Raw genomic sequence first — 18,850 nt, 5'->3', positions numbered from 1 at the left:
CGGTAAACGTTTGTATTTAATGCCTTATATGTAATTGTGTATTGTATTTCAATTGATCTGAATTTGTATTGTTAATTGTTTGTATTTTCCGTGTCTTATTATTGTTTATGTATGTCATTACAGGAGCGTATTTACCATGTAAATATAATAGAATCTGTCGAACCAACCCAGTGCGTTCGTTATCATTACCCATTGAGTAGGCCGGCGACACAATCATACACTAATAACTATAATATAAAACATTCATAATTACATAATAATAAAGTATAATTTGAACACCAAACTAAAGTAGATAGTTTATAATGTAGTGGTAGCTTATAGTAAGTGTAGTCAGACCTCCTTATACTTTCGTTCTTTACTGTATTTATTTCGATTAACCTCCTCTCTATCAATAACAAATCAATAACCAATCACTATCGAGTAATCGATATCCGCCATATTTTGAAAACAAATGTAAACAGCCATTTATGCTTTAAAAACTATTATCATCCTTTTTGTAGTTATTTATTGATATATCTACAGGTAAACGTTTGTATTTAATGCCTTATATGTAATTGTGTATTGTATTTCAATTGATCTGAATTTGTATTGTTAATTGTTTGTATTTTCCGTGTCTTATTATTGTTTATGTATGTCATTACAGGAGCGTATTTACCATGTAAATATAATAGAATCTGTCGAACCAACCCAGTGCGTTCGTTATCATTACCCATTGAGTAGGCCGGCGACAGTGGCGCCCAACGTGGGGCCGTGACTGAATACAGCTCAGAGTTTAATTCACATTGTTCTGTAACTCTGTGAAATTCGAGGACGAATTTCAATATAGAAGGGGAGTATGTCACGGTTCAGAACTATTTACTATATAGGGGAGAAGATGTGTAAGCGGCCGGATAGCTCAGTCGGTAGAGCCGCGGTACGGTATTCCGAGGGTCCCGGCTTCGAGTCCCGGTCAGGCTGCACATTTTTCTCACCCTGTGACAAACAGATAGAGTTTCGCACCCGTAATAACTCGACCCATTGGAAATCTACATGTACATTACTTATAGGGGACTGCGGCTAGGGTCTATCAGGTATGGGACTTTCACAATGCTTTGAAAAAATGGGAATTACGCAATCTCATTGTGGAAGATTACATAGTAATGATATTTTTTTTTGCAAAAGTCCATTTTCAGTTAGATTTTAAATTAAGACTGTCAAAGTCTCATGCTTAACAAAACAAGGCAAAAAAATCTGTTTCTGTATACTTTATTTATGATTTATTAATTATTATTATTATACCCCCTGAAACAAAGTTTGGGGGTATATAGCAGTCACTTGGTGGTCGGTCAGTTGGTTGGTCTGTCTGTCTGTCAGTCCAGCGGTCTGTTGCATTTTCCTTGTCCGGAGCATATCTAGTTGGAATTCAATACAACTCCATACAATGGTCAAGAACATTGAGAGAAGTGCAGTGCACAAGAACCATAACTCCATCTTGACTAATTACAGAGTAATTGCCCTTTGTTACTTTTCCTTGTCCGGAGCATAACTTAAAAACTACTGGTTGGAATTCAAAACAACTTCATACAATGGCCAAGCACAATAACGGAAAGTGCAGTGCACAAGAAACATAACTCTATCTAAAGTAATTACAGGGTTATTGCCCTTTCATACTTTTCCATTGCTTCCTTTTGTCCGTACCATAACTTGAAAACTAATTGTTGGAATTCAATACAACTTCATACAATGATCAAGCACATTGAGAGGAAGTGCAGTGCACAAGAACCATTACTCCATCTTGACTAATTACAGAGTTATTGCCCTTTGTTACTTTTCCTTGTCCAGAGCATAACTTTAAAACTAATAGTTGGAATTCAATACAACTTCATACAATCGTCAAGCACATTAAGAGGAAGTGCAGTGCACAAGAACCATACCACCATTTCGACAAATTACAGAGTTATTGCCCTTTGTAACTTTTCCTTTTCTAGAGCATAACTTGAAAAGCACTGGTTGGAATTCAAAACAACTTCATACAATGGTCAAGCACATTAAGAGGAAGTGCAGTGCACAAGAACCATAACTCTGTCCAGTGCAGTTATAGAGTTATTGTTCTTTGTTACTTTTCCATTGCTTTTTGCTTGTCCAGAGCATAACTTGAAAACTTCTGGTTGGAATTCAATACATTTTCATACAATGGTCAAGTATATTGAGAGAAAGTGCACAGAAACCATAACTTTCTTAACTCATTTATGAGTTTTTCCCTTTGTTACTTTTTATTGTCCAGTGTATATCTTGAAAATTAATGGTTGGAATTCCATGAAACTTCATACAATGGTCAAGGGCAGTGAGACGAAGTGCAGTGCACAAGCACCATAACTCAATTTGGACAAATTACAGTTATTGCCCTTTGTTACTTTTTTGTCTAGTGCACAACTAACTAAAAGTTGGAATTCAGTTCAACTTCATACAAAGGTCAAGCACAGTGAGAGGAAGTGCAGTGTACCAGAACCATAACTCCATATTCAGTATTTGTAGAGTTATTGCCCTTTTTTCCTTTTCCTTGTCCGGTGCATAACTTAAAAACTAATGTTTAGAATTCAATGCAACTTCATACAATGGTCAAGCACAATGAGAGGAAGTTGCTCAAAAAGCGTAACTCTTTCTGGACTTATTACAGAGTAATTCAATAAAACTTCATCAATAGTCAACCACATTGAAAGGAAATGCAACATACAAGAACCACAACTATCTTTAATTGCCCACAACCATAACTCTATTTCAATTCTTTTGCAAGGTATTCTGTTTCTAGTAACTTCCTCATTTCCGAAGCAGTCTTGCGGGGGTATAAATCAAATTTAGTGATAGTTCTAGTTTTTTTAAAGAGGTATTTTCTTACATAAATTTAAAAAGATGTAGGGGAGGGTAATCACAGGTGTTCGGCATGGGCCATGACTAACACTATTCCTGGGAACCTTTTGCCCTCTACAACCCAAAACCCTTAAACATCATCCAAACATCATAAGTATTGAGAAAAATCAATTATGCTGGTATCCCCTTCAGACTTTTCATTTGACATATTCTGTATCCCCCAAACTCCATATACACACAGGCAGGTACCCAGGCCCTGAAAAGTAGTTAAATACACACCTGCACATGTACATGTTACATGATGAAACTGAACTCTTTCCATTGGACAAGCATCGATCCCCCCCCCCCCATGGAAAACATTTTTTGATAAAAAAAAGACCTCCTACACACAAGCCTTTTAAATATGCCTCTTTGACAGATATCCCTCATACACATAAGACATTATTTGTGATACTCAGCAGCTATGCCTGGAGCTCAGAATTTTGGCATGTAGAATTTCATAGTGGACCCCAGGCTCTACAAAAGTCATAGTCATGCCCCTTGGGTCCATTATGACCCCATCCTGGGAGTCACTTGTTTCATAGACTGTGTTGTAACAAATGTCTAAAAGACAACAATTACTTATTAAGTAACAACAATGGCCATAGCTAAGATTCTTGGCATTTAGCATCACTTTCTTGTGATCTTCTACAACATTTATAAAAATCAAATATCTAGGGTCTAATTGGTCCTGCCCCTCGATCTTTTAGATTATATAGACTTATGCAAAAAAAATACAATCGAAAGCCTTCTTTTATGAAACTGCAAAGCCTATTAAAGCTTATTTGGCATGTAACAATTTTGCGGTTTAATGAAATATGCCTGTGGAGAGCCCTCATGGCAACATAATTTCTATACACTTACTTAGAAATCTTATCAACAATAATATTTTCCTTGGTTGAAACTGTAATGAATAGAGCATAAATATTTGGCATGTAGCATCAATTTTTGGTCTTAAGTCATCCCCTTGTGGTCAAAATTGGCCTACTGGTCATGTAGTTTATGAAGACTCATATTTATACAATAACACATTTTAGTCTAATCTTGTATAAATGACATATATAATGTCCCTGGAGTGAAAAAAGGTTCATCCTGTGGAGTCATTTAGTTATACCCCCTTCAAAGAAGTGGGGATATATTACTTTGCATTATCTGTATGTTGGTCCTTAGACCAAATGGTTTCTGATCAATTACTAAAGAACGCTTAGGCCTAGGAACTTCAAACTTGGTATGAGGATAGTTCATGACCAGTAAATGACCCTTATTGATTTTGGGGTCAGTGGGTCAAAGGTTAAAGTCACATTGACCTTGTATGTCAAAACAGTTTCCTAGCAATAACTGGGCAACCCATGGACCTTCAAACTTCACAGATGCATGTCTTTTGGTCAGGATATGACCTCAAAGGATTTTGGGGGTCAAGGGGTCAGAGGTCAAGATTAAATTGACCTTATAGGTAAAAATGCTCTCTGATCAATATCTCGACAACTTCACAGGTGCATTGGTCTTGGCAAGTAGATAGGCTAACCCCTATTGATTTAAGGGTCAAAGGTCAAAGTCACATTGACGTTGTACGTAAAAGTTGGTTTCCGACCAATAACTCAACAACTCTAGTTGATATTTTTTATTAAACTTAAAATGCTTTTGGTATAAAGATTTCAAAGTGTAATGTAATATGACAATTTGGCTGTAATTAAGGAGGCCTTCATGATTCATAAAATTTATGCATATGTTATTTGGTAAGATTTGTGATAAATTTGTCATAAAATTGCTGCACACAACCTTTACAGTCAAAATCACCTAGTGACTAGTTTGTGTCACTAGGGCTGGGGTGAGTATCCGAGTACTAGGATCAAACCACGAATCAAAATGAAAAATCGAATACAAATATTCGTCAGTCTAGAGATCGTGGATCGCGATCTTATTTATCTTTATACATTCACTGTTTCTCAAACTCGAAAAGTCGAGAAAAATACGCTTTGAATATGAATTATGCGACTTAACCAAAATACAATTTACCGATTAAAGACAGATAGTAAACAAACAAGTACCATGATGCTGAGCTAGTATGTCACTTAAGTTTCGAAAAAAGGAATCACTCTATCTTTATTTAGCACTATGTTTTTCATGAAAATAAATAAATATTTCAGTTGCTGTGACATGTTTCGAGGATGGTTTTATTTTTAATAATCCAAAATGTGCGAAACTCAAGTTAATAATTACGTCAGTATGATGTTAACATCCTGTCTGCAACAATGGCTGAAAAGAAGTCGCCCTTATAAAAAATTCCACCAGTAAAATTTACTTCCAAATGTGTTTGTAAATATTTGTCCATTTATGTGATTAGACACATTTCTTATACCACCGGTATAAGTCAGTTCGCCATGGCATGTTTTACAAACTGCTATTTTTTCATTTTCAGTTGTGAATAACATAAGTATTTCCAAACATTGGAAATAAATTTTGTTGGTTGGCGTGACTCCGTTTGAACTTACCTATGTTTTATTTACACATAATTGAGCCGCGTCACAACAAAACCAACATAATGGGTTTGCGACCAGCATGGATCCAGACCAGCCTGCGCATCCGCGCAGTCTGATTAGGATCCATGCTGTTCGCTTACACACCCTATTACAAGTACAGAAACTGATAGCGAAATGATCCTGATCTGACTGCGTGGATGCACAGGCTGGTCTGGATCCATGCTGGTCGAAAACCCATTATGTTGGTTTTGTCATGACGCGGCTCATATGTTTAATGCTTAGTATTGTTAAAAGAAAAATAAACCTGTTTTCAGAACTTTTGATCATGCTTTTATGGTTGTATTGATGGCAAAATATAAGTGGTTCGATTTGGTTAGCTCAAGACAAACCTAAATGTTCAGAACATAAGAGATGCTTTGACTTTGAAAAAATGATATTGCTTAATTGCAGGGGAAGGTACAGGCATAATACAAGTCGATGTATAGACAGATGTAACCGGAGAAAGGACCATGACTGATTAGACGCACAAATTTTGCAATGTATACTCCTCATTTATTGGACTGATCAAGTAAGATTTAAATTAACTTTAATTTATTGATTTAACTTGAGAGATTATTTGAAACATTATTCTACAATAATGATTGCAATAAGTATATTGTAGTTGCTGTGCCTTTGTCATTGCCAATGCCATCAAAAACATTAACATTGGTCAGTTTTTAACCTCAAGTTGTTTTCTTTTCAAAGAAAGTAAATATCGGTATTGTTACAGTCATGTTGCCATCGAAAACTTTAATCTTGAGAATTACTTTTTAAGTTCTTGGTGTATTGCCTTCATACTTGGCCACAAGAATCCTTGAGACAAGACCTTTAAAGAGACCAGACTAAATGTGACCTCATTTATAAATGACCTTGACATTTAAGGTTAAATGCCTAAACTTTGCTTAATTTTTGCTGATAAGATATAACTTTGTTATTTCAAAATGGATTGTCTTCAAACTTGAACATAACAGTCTTCTATGATAAGAAGAATAAGTTAATACGTAGACTTTTACCTTCACTAAATTATATAAATGACATTGACCAAAATTGTCAAATTATTTAAAATTTCTCTTTTTTGCTGTAACTGGCTATTACATTCTTATTAATGAATGAATGAGTCTCATATTAAGATACAACATTCTTTAGGATAAGACCTTCATGTATGTTGAACTCATATTGACCTCAGCTTATTGACGACCTTGACTTTGAAGGTTAAATTATTGAATCTTCACTGATTGACTGTAACTTGGCACTGACTGTAACTTGGCACTTAATCAATGGATTTTATTCATACTTAATCAATTGATTACACTCATACTTGGACAAAACAACATTTCATAAGGCCAGTTCCAAAGGGTTGAACAGAATTCAATAATTTCACCTTGACATTGAGTATTAAATTCAAGGTAAAATTATTGAATTTTGGTTAAATTGCTATTATTTTGTTCTTTTTGTATGGATTTGATTTATAAATAGTTAAAAAAGACTTGTTACTTAACAAACAGTTTTTTTACTTTTATGCAGAAAATTGTTGTTTGAATTACACAAAAGGCCTGCTGGAATTTACTTATTGACTGCTGATGAATAATTTATTGAGAACCCTGAGTTAGTGGTCACTCTTGCACTTTGAAAAGAATAAGGAATTTTCAGTTTCTGTTCATTATCTCCACAACAGTTGTATAAATTCAACTCAGATTTGACATATAGATACATTATAGGAATAAGCATGTCAAATTTGAATTTGGTCAGATGATTTTGGCCAAAGTTATAAAAGGCCAGAACTTAGAATGGCTCTAACTTTATTTTTGGGAGACATATTGTTTTTGCCATAGCGGTTCGTCCGTACGTGGACATTAAGCTTGTCTGGCCTTCACATGTCAAACTACTGGTGGGGTTTCAACCAAACTTTACAGGCGTGATCATTACCATCCCCAGCTGTGCACAATACCAGCAGGTTCTGCGCCACTGCACAAAATGGCTGCCAGGACTAAAAATAGAAAAATCTTGTCCTGCCTTCACAGGTCAAACTTCTGATGGGATTTCTACCAAACTTTACAGGAGTGATAAGTTCCAACCTTAGTTGTGCACATCACCAGCATGTTCCCCTTTGCTGCACAAAATGGCCGCCAGAGCTATTACATTTTGTTGTACAAAAATCTTGTCCCACCTTCACAATTCAAACTTTCGGTGGGATTTCAACCAAACTTTACAGGAGTAATCAGTACCATTCCTAGTTGTGCACATCACTGGCATGTTCGGCTTAGCTGAACAAAATGGCCGCCGTAGCTAAAAATATAAAAATATTGTCTGACCTTCACAGGTCAAATTTCTGGTGAGATTTTAACTTTACAGGAGTGATCAGTTCCATCTTTAGTTGTGCACATCAACGACATGTTCCCCTTTGCTGCACAAAATGGCCGCCTACAGACCTATAAATAGAAAAATCTTGTCCAGCCTTCACAGGTCAAACTACTGGTGGGATTTCAACCAAACTTTACTGGATTGATCAGTACCATCCCAGGTTGTGCACATCACGGTAAAATCTGATTCTGCGACACAAAATGGCCACCGCAGCTAAAAGTATAAAAAATCTTGTCTGGCTGTCTCAAGGTCAAATTCTCTTTTTGTAACCACGGATTCATATTAATATAAATCTGTGTTGTAACTGACTATAACTTTGTATTTATGTCTCCGAAATATTTGGGAGGCATATTGTTTTTGCCCTAGCTGTCTCTCTGTCAGGACGGCGTCCATCTATCTGTTCGCATTCAGATTGTCCGGTTTTCATAGGTCGAACTGCTGGCTGGATTTCAATGAAACTACATAGGAGTGATCAGTACCATCCCTAGATATGCATAGTGGAGCGCGATGTCTGCGAATATGTAGTGTGTTACAATTCCTCATTATATGTAATCAATTATATCATCCTTTTCTTTTGCAGATACAGATAAGAATGTCAGTGCCAAGAACTAAAAGAAGACGTGTTATAGCATATGGGTCTTATAATGGATCCAAAGTTGTCAATATATTTAGGTGTGGGGAATGCCAGGGTTACTTTCCTTCACTTAAATCTATGGATGAACATTTCAGATCATATACTGATAATTTGAATGACAATCCCAATTGTAATAACTCAACAGCAGCAGAATCTGTTAAATTAAAGTCAGTCAGCTCAAAAGAAGAATGCCAACCTCCAGAGAAAATTTGTAGGAGATCCCCAAGTAAAACAGAAATCATAAATGAAGGTAGTCATAAAGATAAGTCAGATGAGACAGAAATAGATAGAGATTTTACCTTAAAACGGAAGCAGGGACATCTGGATATCATTTCTGAGGAAATTCCTCACCAAACTTATGAAAACAGAAAAGATTTGAATCTTAGAAAGAAAAATATTGCCATTGCGAAAGTTTTTGAGAGTAACATCAGTAAAACACCTACAAGCTTGATACAAGTTTTAAACAGAAGTGAGTCCCAGCATGAAAATCATTGCAGAAAAATTGCATCTGCAAATACTTTTGTGTGGAACACTGAAGTTTTTTATACAGACATGACTGAAGAATCTTTTGGTTTGTCGGATGGAATAAAGTCTTATTCATCTAAGGTTGATCCTGTACCAAAGACTGATAATGTATGCAAAACTTTTCATCAAACTGGTGAAGAAAAGACTTTTGGAGTAACAAATTGCCACTCTTTGATAGACACACACAGCCTTGAAACAAAGCAGAATGTTGCAACAGTGGTTCAAAATGCAAATAATTCCTTACTGAGAGAGCAATGTACAGACATAATGACTGACAAAGATAGACCTGTTTGCCAATTATTTCCTTTAGATAATTTAGAGGAGAAAAATAATATACACATCAGTTCAAATGTGCCAAAACAGACTGTAGAAAAATTTGTTGTTGCAAATAATAAAATGAATACTGACATAGTTGAGGAAAACGTATTGTTGGCAGAAAACCCAGATGCTGTGAGTGAAAGAACTATGTCATCAAATGATAGAAATAGATATTTCCTCAGGAAAAGAGCTGTTCGTTCTTACTGTGAGAGTAATCTTGAAAAAGATCAAAGTGACAATGAACAGTCAAGTGATACTGAAAGTCTTTTTGATACTGGTTATTCGGTTGACTTGGACAATCTTAGTGATGGTGAAAGTATAAGTGACACTGGAAGTCTGAATGATACTGATGATTTAAATTTATGTGATATCACAGGTTTAAATGACACTAAAGATTTGAATAATTCTGATACTAGAGACAAATCTATTAGTCTACGGGATACATGTCAATCTATAAATATTGAAAACAAAGCTGATAAAAGACAGATCAACAGTTCAAATGATATGGCATATGTTAAGTGTGAAGAAACAGGGGAATGCATTGCGGCTGTTGATATGTCAAAAGATGCCAGAGAAAATAAAATGAACTCAGATAATGAAGCGAAAAACAGCAAATTGAAAACAGATCATATCAGTAAAGAGAAAATGCCCATAAACACAACAAGGAAGCTTAATATCAATATTGATGTAAGAAAGTTTCAGACTGATACTTTACCAAAAAAGCCCACAAATGCAGCTATAATATCTCAAAGTAAAAGATCTGATAAAAATTTGAGAGAGAAAGATTGTTCATATGATAATTGCCATAGTTGTGATAGATGTAAGACACAATTTACTACAACAAATTGTTATATCAACCATTTGATACTCTATCACAATCCTGCTTTCACAAGAAAGGAATTGACAAAGTGTCCTATTTGCCAGAGATCATATGACAGTTTCATAAATAGTAGATTAAGATGCCACTTAATGCTGCATTTTCTTTGTGAAATGAAATGTCTTAGATGTAGTCTAAGATTTGCTTCAGTCATTGATTTACAGAGGCACCTTCTTGTTTGCAAAAGTAATTCCAATTATATTAAAATTAGAAAACTAAATGGACTATTTTACCATTGCAATATAGAGTGTGTAAAATGCAAATTCTTTCATATATACAATCCAATAGGTCAAGCAGAAGCTCTCATTAATGACATTTTACAAACTATGCCTGAAGAGAAAGAAGTAAACATATTAAAAGAAAAGTTTGAAGCGATTGAAAAGAATATATATAATCATGCACCAACGAGAATTCGTTGTTTAAAATGCAATAATATTTTTGAATATATTTCATGTGCAGTCAATCACGTTGCTCTTATCCATATGACAGAGTCTGATAGGAATAATTTTCACATGTTAAATAAAATTTCATTTGTCTTTAACTGTGAAACATGCAAACAAAGGCACGGAGTTGGCATATGTGAAAAGTATAAGAAACTGTTTTATAGAAAGGCTTTTGGTAACGTTTTAAGTGCAAATGAATCAAATACATTGAATTATAATGATAGAAATGTTATATCCTTGATCAAACAAGGATTTGTCAATTGCTTCGGATTAGAGAGTATAGCGTCATTTAGTGGACGCTTTATTTGCAAAGAATGTAATAGTAAAGCTTGGACATTTGCTTGTAGTTTGAACCATTTGATAGTTTGTCATTTTGATGAATTGACTAAAGAAACCATTTTGGAAGCAAGTTTTTTTCAAAGAAGAAACTCAAAATGTCATTGCAAGACCCGGCATTTGTTTTCATTTTGTGATTTCCAACTTTTTAAAGATTGTTTATCGCGTGCATTTGATGGAACTTCTGAAAATGAAAACATATCCCAAGAGAAAAAATGTTCAGAGAAGGATTTGTTGGATGTTAACAAGTTTATGAAAGTACTCATTAATGAACGAAACATAATTGCTGAGTTACAGAAGAAGGATGCAACTTGTCAAAGTGTTGAAAATGCCAATGAAATGGAACATATATCTCAAGACATGAAACACAGAATTGCCGAAGTTAATGGAACTTTTATCTGTCAAGTATGTCATTCTGATTTTAAACATATCTCATGTTGTAAAAACCATGTGTTGACAGAACATGGCTATTATTTCTCTTATCAACCCGGCTCAGCAGTATATACTTGTCCAGTATGTAAGAAACATTTTCATGGTCTTAATATTTTGAATGGACATTTACAGCATCACCACACTATTTATAAATTCACATGTGTGAAGTGTGATGAAAGATTTAATTCTCACAGGAATGATCATTTCAAATATTGTAAAAGTTTTATTAAAAAAATTTTTAATCAACAATTGTCATGCAATGACTGTGACCAAATACATAATTGCATTGTATCAAGCAAAGAAAAGGAACTAATCAATGGTTATTCCACAGGAAAGGAGGCTATTTTTAGTAGAATAAGAAACAATCAAACAAATTTCTTACAGGGTAAGAAAAAAGGTTCTGACAGATCTGATATGAAAGACACTGATATGAAAGACAGTACAACACATTTTCAAGAAAACCAGTCCAATGATGACATGATACAAGGTTCAAAACATGGTAATAAAGAACACTCAGGTTCTAGCACGGAAAAATACGAAATTTATGGCCAAGATGACCACTCAAGACCTGGTATGGAAGAGGGTTCAAATAGTAGCCATGAAGACCACACTTATTCATGTAAAGTAGTAGGTTCATGTGGAAAAGGAAATGATTCTGCTTCTGGCTTGAAAGAAAATTCATCACTTGGTCAAGAAGAGCACACCCATTATTGCTTGAAAGGAAGTTCAACACATGGTCAAAAAGACAACACAAGTTCTGAAATAAAAGTAAGTGCAACACCCGATCAGGAAAACACTAACATTTCTGACATTGAAGATTGTGCAATACGTGGTCTTGAAGACTATTCAAGTTTGGACACTTTGAAAATTTTAAAACATGGTCAAAATAAGGCTACCTGCTCGGGTATGCAGGAAGACGCAGTAAAAGGTCTAGTAGAACAATCAAGTTCTGACACAGTAGAACATTTAAGACATGATGATAAAGAAAATTCAATTTCTAGCATGAAAGAATGTTCTGCACGTTGTCAAGAAGACCATTCAAGTTTTGACATTACAGAAATTGCAACACATGATCAAGAGAAACATTCAGTTTCAGGCATAAAAGAAGATGCAATACATGTTCAAGAAAACAACCTATCCGTGTTAAAGAGTATAAGACATGATCAAAAAGACCTATCTGGTTCTAGCATGAAAGAAAACGCAACTAATGGTGAAGTAGAACAGTCTAATCCAACCATAATGGAACGTTTAGGACATGATAAAGAAGACAATCCCAGTTCTGACATAGAAGAAGGTGTAACAAATGGTAAAGTAGAGCACTCAATTTCTGATAGTTTAGTCTGTTCAAGAAATGGCGAAAACCCCATTTTAAATACTGGAATGCAAGAAGGTAAAATGAATTGTAAAGATGGCCATTTTAGCTCTGGTTTTGAGGACAATGCAAAACATGACCAAGAAGACGACTCTACTTATGGATTGAAAGAGGGTACACCATATGGTAGAAAAGGTCCAAATACTGCTTTTGTTCAAGAAAAATCAAGTAAATCTGAATTGAAATCCCAGACTCGAGACATATTGAATCCTCAAGCAGAAAACCACACAGAGCATGATGTTATAGATAATGTTGATTATGAAAATTTAGATGATGTAGAGTGTAGAAGTGAGAAAGTTACTAGGGCTCAGAACGAGAGCTCAGAATGGAAACCAAGTAATTTTGATGTTATGTTTAATGGTAATTACTTTTTCTGTCTGTTTTGCCTTGCAAAATTTGAAGATTTAGAATGTTGTTACACACATGTGTTATTGAAACATTGCATTTCAAATGCTTTTAAATGCATTATATGTGATCACTTGCTTTACAGAAAATTATCATACATTTCTCACTTAAGAAGGTTCCATGATCTTGATTCCATTTACTGTGAACATTGCTATGCAGGATATGATGACATTGCCTATCGAGATGAGCATGTTGTAGCATGCAAAAAGACCAAAATCCAGTTATCAGATAGGGCTAAAACTTACATGTGTAAGAAATGCTACACTATTCATGTAAAGATGTCAGATCGTGATAAGACAACTTCATGTGAAGAATGTGAACTGGGATTTGCAAATATTGTATGTGCTAAGAATCACTTCTTCATGAAACATTTTCCGTCGTGGGTTATTCTGTCATCTTCAAACACTGTGTTCAAGTGTCCTTGTGGAAAAAATGTTTTAACAAAAGCCGAATTGAAGGTTCATGTTCAAACAGACCATGGATCAACACTCGGTGAGCAAAAAGAAAATGAAGCTTTGCAAATAAGTACATCTACAAGGTTAGAATATATTGACTTTGACTTTTATTTCAAGGCATTACAAGCAGATGGAAAATGCATAGGTTGTGAACACTTTCATATCATTGATTCAAAAACAGTTACAATAAAGGAAAGCAAAGAAACTACATGTAAAATTTGCAAGATAAAATTTTCTACCAACACATGTCTTAGAAACCATATGTTGAACACCCATGGTGATAAATACAATATGCGGCAATGTGTTGGATGTGGTCTTTACTGTGCAGGGTTAGCAGTACTTGAAAGACATCAGAAGAAACAGTTTTTTGACAATGAACACGAAACCTGCGTAAATGAAAGTGATGATTGTGTTGAAATGACATGTCAGAGATCAATGCCTATATTTGAATGTGATAAATGTGAGGAAATTCATCAACACAAATTCATGATGGATGAACAGAAATTCAATGATGCTAAACCGCCTGAAAAATTTAGTGAGGAAAGAGTGAAAAAAATGTATTGCCAAAAGAAAATAAACGTTTGTAAAATTTGTAATATTCAAATTGAAAGTCGTAGACTCTATTTGCAACATGTAAAGCAATACCATGAAAAAAAAGAAAATAAAAAAGGTGACTTTTGCCAGATCTGTAAAAAGCGAATTGAAAGTAATGTGTTTCTCATGGAGCATATACAACAAGAACATTGTACCTTTAAAATTGTTCAAGGCGAAGTGTACAATAATATTTCAAGAAATTTTTCATGTGAGTATTGTGGAGAGACATTTTCATTTTTCATTGATGCACAGATGCACCTTCGCCTAAAACATTTTGAGAAGCCGCTGACTGTAAAAAAACATTTCTCAACGGAGATACAAAACAGGAAAGGATTTCATGTTATGCACTGTCCTGTGTGTTTTGAATATTGCCCAGATATCAACACGCTTGCTCATTTGAAAAGTCATTTTAATACAGATAACATTGTGAAACAAACTAAGGAATTTATATGTGACATATGTGGGAAGATTTATCACAAAAAAGCGACATTTGCTGCTCACAAATTGAAACATACTGGTATTCGAAAGTTCAAGTGCAACATCTGTGAAAAGTCATTTTTATATGAAAGCAATCTTCAAACTCATGTATTAGTGCATGGAGAAAAGAAAGAAGAATGCAAAGTTTGTGGAATGAAATTTACATTGCCACACCACGTTAGAGCCCATATGCAAAGGAAACATCCAAAGAAGTCTTAAGTAATTATTACTCATTGCTCTAGGAAGCTCGATCATGTATTATATAAACTTTATTTTATATATTTAAAGTGTGTTAAAATGTTTAAGTGCTAACTTGTGTTTTGGTTGTTAATAAAGTTTACAAATGATTTTAGCTCGACTTTTCCAAGCAGAAATCCAGCTAATGCTGTAGTTATGTAGTTGTGTTGTCGTTGGCGATGCGGTTTTCATATTTCTCTATTTTTATGCCACCCCCCCCCCCTATTCGAAGAAGAGTAGGTATATTGTTTTGTTAAATGTCAGTCTGTCGGTCCGTCCGTTGCTTTGTCCGTCGGTAAACCACATGGTTTCCGCAAGGGATTTATATAAATCCGTGGTTTTCGTTGATTATTTTGAAAACTATTTATCACAAAGTCTTTATATTTCACATAATGATTGGTCATAACTAGTATATATAGATGATTTTGGGGTCACTAGATCAAAGGTCAAGGATACAGGGGCTTAAACGTCAGAATAGTTTCCGTTTTTATCTTGAAAAGTATTCCTCACAAAATCTTTATATTTCACTTAGTGATTGTTCATAACTATATGATGAACCCTATAGATTTTGGGGTCACTAGGTCAAAGGTCACAGGGACGTTAAATGTCAAAATGGTTTCCGCTGATTATCTTGAAAACTATTCATCACAGTCTTCATATTTCACATATGGATTGGTCATAAATAGTATAGATGACCCGTATTGATTTTGGGGTTACTAGATCAAAGGTCAATGTCACAGGGGCGTGAAATGTTAGAATGGTTTCCGCTCATTATCTTGTTTGCTATTTATCAAGATAATCTTGAAAACTATTTATCACAAACTCTTCATATTTCACATATTGTTTGGTCATAACTATGAGATGTGGTCTTGAATGGTATTATGATTTCCGCTCATTATTTTGGTTACTTTTTATTTCAAATTCTTCATATTTCGCATATTGATTGGTAATAAGTAGTAGATGAACCCTATTGATTTTGGGGTCACCAGGTCAAAGGGAAAGGTCCCATGGGTCATAAATGTTAAAATGGTTTCAGCTCATTATTTTGATTACTATTTAACACGAAGTCGTCCTATTTCATATACTGATTGGTCATTAACTAGAAGGTAAACCGTATAGATTTTAGGGTCAAAGGTCAAGGCCACAGGGGCCTTAGATATTAGGATGTATTATCTTGAAATTAATTTATCACAAAGTCTTCATATTTCACATACTGATTGGCCATAACTAGTAAGTGACCCCTATTGATTTTTGGGTCAAATGTCAATGTCACAGGGTCCTTGAATGGTTTCCATTGATGATCTTGAAAGCTATTCATCACAAAGTCTTCATTTTTTCATATTGATTGGTCATAACTAGTAGACGACCCATATTGATTTTGGGAAACTATATGTCTGTAAAGGTCAATGTCAAAGGCGCATTAAATGGATACTCAGGCAAATATACGACAAAATATTAAATTTACCATATTTACTTAACTTACGCTATATTGAAGTTTTTAAAAGTCCCAGTACGTTTTTTTTTTCAGTTTAAAACGTAAATAAGTCTACATATGTTGAACGAAATAACGACGCAGACTGAACTAACGAGTAGTTTTTAAACAAGTCATTTGACAATTAAAATCCCTAGAAAGTTTTAAAAACAAATATTGTGGATATTGTAGATTAAAACAAGCCTAATGAAGTCGATCATTTGACAGGTTCTTTTACGTTTTTATAGTTTACAGTGATAACTGTGGTGAAATCTAAATGTTCTAACCTGACCCGCGTTGGTCAGGTTAGGAAACCAACAATTTTTTCTTCATATGGAGAAAAATTTTGTTCCCTAGACTGCTTAGTCTATTCATTTCGATGACATTTATAGAATATTAGATAGAAAATCAAAATCTAAAATATGAACATTTTGCCTGTGTCTCCTTTAAATATCAGAATAGTTTTCCCTCATTGTCTTGAAAACTATTTATGACAAAGTCTTAATTATTTTTCTATTTTTTCCATAACTGAACACTTCCATGTACCCATTTATGGCAAGTTTCTATAACAAAATTACCAATGTCAGTCAAGGGCTAGAAAGGGGGCATACATGTATTTGTCGACATTTTTTGTTTCTTAATGGTTTTCCTTTATACCTGGACACAACAATTCTTTGGATGACTATGATAAACGTGACCTAAACTCACAAATGACATCGACCTTTAAGGTCAAATTTCTGAATTTTGCTTGATTTTATCTACAACCAGCTATGATTTTGAACTATAAATAAAGTTTCGGAAAAAAAAATTAAATTTGAGCTTTAAAAGAAGTAACCCCCACCCAAGTTTTCGTAAATAATATAATTGCACATACAAATGTTTATTAATATTTGCACTGTCGATTGCGTGCCCCTCTCATGGTTAACTTTAGAAAATGGGGCTTTAACGTCATACCTCCTGATTAATGCTAATATTGATTTTTTAAAAATTATTTAAAAGTAAAATATTGTCGTATGAACAAGGAAGTTTGAAATGGCACTTATGATAAATCTGAAATAAGAGATCACAATATGCAAAAAATAGCCCATTAACTGGGTAAGTCATGTCCCGGATATATACATGCACGTCATGCATTAGAAATATGGCAAAATACTGCAAAATCAGTCATTTATCACACATAGAAAGTAAATAATTACTTGACCTAGAATATTTTCTCTTTCAAAATCTTAGGACTGCAGCTTTAAGAAGTATAGATACCTATTTCAGATGTAAACGCGACTCCCATAAAAGAATGTACATTGAAATTTAAAGTATCGACGTGTATGGAAAAGTGACTTTTCATCTGCAGAGGACACGCTGACAGATTACTTCTAAAAGGCTGTGTCAAGTGTTACGATTTCATTAGAAAGTTCTATACATCAACATATATAAATGTGGGTTTACGTTTACAATCAGTTTACACGGAAGCAGAAAATTCTTTTATCTGGTTTGAAAAATAAATCCTCAACAATTACAATGTAGCCATCCAAATTGTTTTTAAGATTCAGAAGAAAACAAAAACAACTTTAAGTCGGTTTAAGGTGGTTTTATTATTTCACAATGTGATAAAGATGTTTGTGACTGAGTTGAATTTGTACAAAAATGAACTTTAATTATGTTTGAAATTTCCACAATCACTAAATTATTAAAAAACCGCTACATTTTCAAAGTGAAGATTAAGTCAAAATTCAATAATATATGATAAGATCCGACAAAATGTTTATGTATAATTTAAATAGAATATTTTTTTTTATTTAACAGTCAAGTTGACTCAATAATATCTGTATTAAACATTATGCCGTTCATAAATGTATACAAACTTCTGATGATATTGGATCTGAACATATATAGTGTTTTGACGGCTTTTTGTCCCCCGCCCCCCATTTTTTTGAGGCCTCAAACGGTGAAAAATGCCCATTGAGGCGCCAAACACTTTTTCATTGCGAAATATTGTTAAAAAAATGTCCACATTTTCGGCGCGGCCCCTTCAAAATGATACATGAAGGGAGATGTGCCCCCTTTTGTTGGGGGGGGGGGGGGTCGAAGGCGGTAGACCCCCTCATCGCCATTAAAATTTTGGACATGTGACGTTAAAAATTGCCCCAGGTCAATCTTAAGGTGACGTGTAACCAACGCTGAAAAGCCTTAAAATTACTCTATCTCAATGCATTGAAAAGTAGCAGCACTTTGAAAGGAAAGAAAAAATTGCAAAATAGTGATTTTTTCGCCGTTACCATGGTAACAAGAAATTTAAGATTTAGCATGTGTGCCAAGTTTCATCAGTATTGAAGCATTTTTCATAGTTTTATAGCAGTTGGCACTTGTAACTGGATGCTTTTCAATGAAAACTGCCATTTTTCGCAACATATGCTCATGGGGTAAAAGGTTAAGGGACTGACTGAATCGAAAACCTTTAATATAATATATAAGTGTTAGCTTTCAAAATGTACATTTCGTGTATGAAGACGC

At 34.4% G+C, this 18,850-nt stretch overlaps 1 protein-coding gene across 1 annotated transcript; it reads left to right on the top strand.

Moving 5' to 3' along the window:
* Positions 1–8,346: 8,346 nt before the first annotated feature.
* LOC132725478 (uncharacterized) lies at positions 8,347–14,937 on the top strand (the record flags this gene model as incomplete). Its single annotated transcript, XM_060710617.1, is given in 1 exon segment — positions 8,347–14,937. A coding segment is annotated over 1 exon segment (6,495 nt). The 3' UTR covers positions 14,854–14,937.
* Between the last annotated feature and the right edge of the window lie 3,913 nt (positions 14,938–18,850).

Source organism: Ruditapes philippinarum, unplaced genomic scaffold (genome assembly GCF_026571515.1).
Source record: "Ruditapes philippinarum isolate M1 unplaced genomic scaffold, ASM2657151v2 ctg10920_1_1_1_1, whole genome shotgun sequence".
Classification (NCBI taxonomy): Eukaryota; Metazoa; Mollusca; class Bivalvia; order Venerida; family Veneridae; genus Ruditapes; species Ruditapes philippinarum.
The sequence above is the reverse complement of the archived record's forward strand: the minus strand, read 5'-3'. Positions and strand labels throughout refer to the sequence as shown.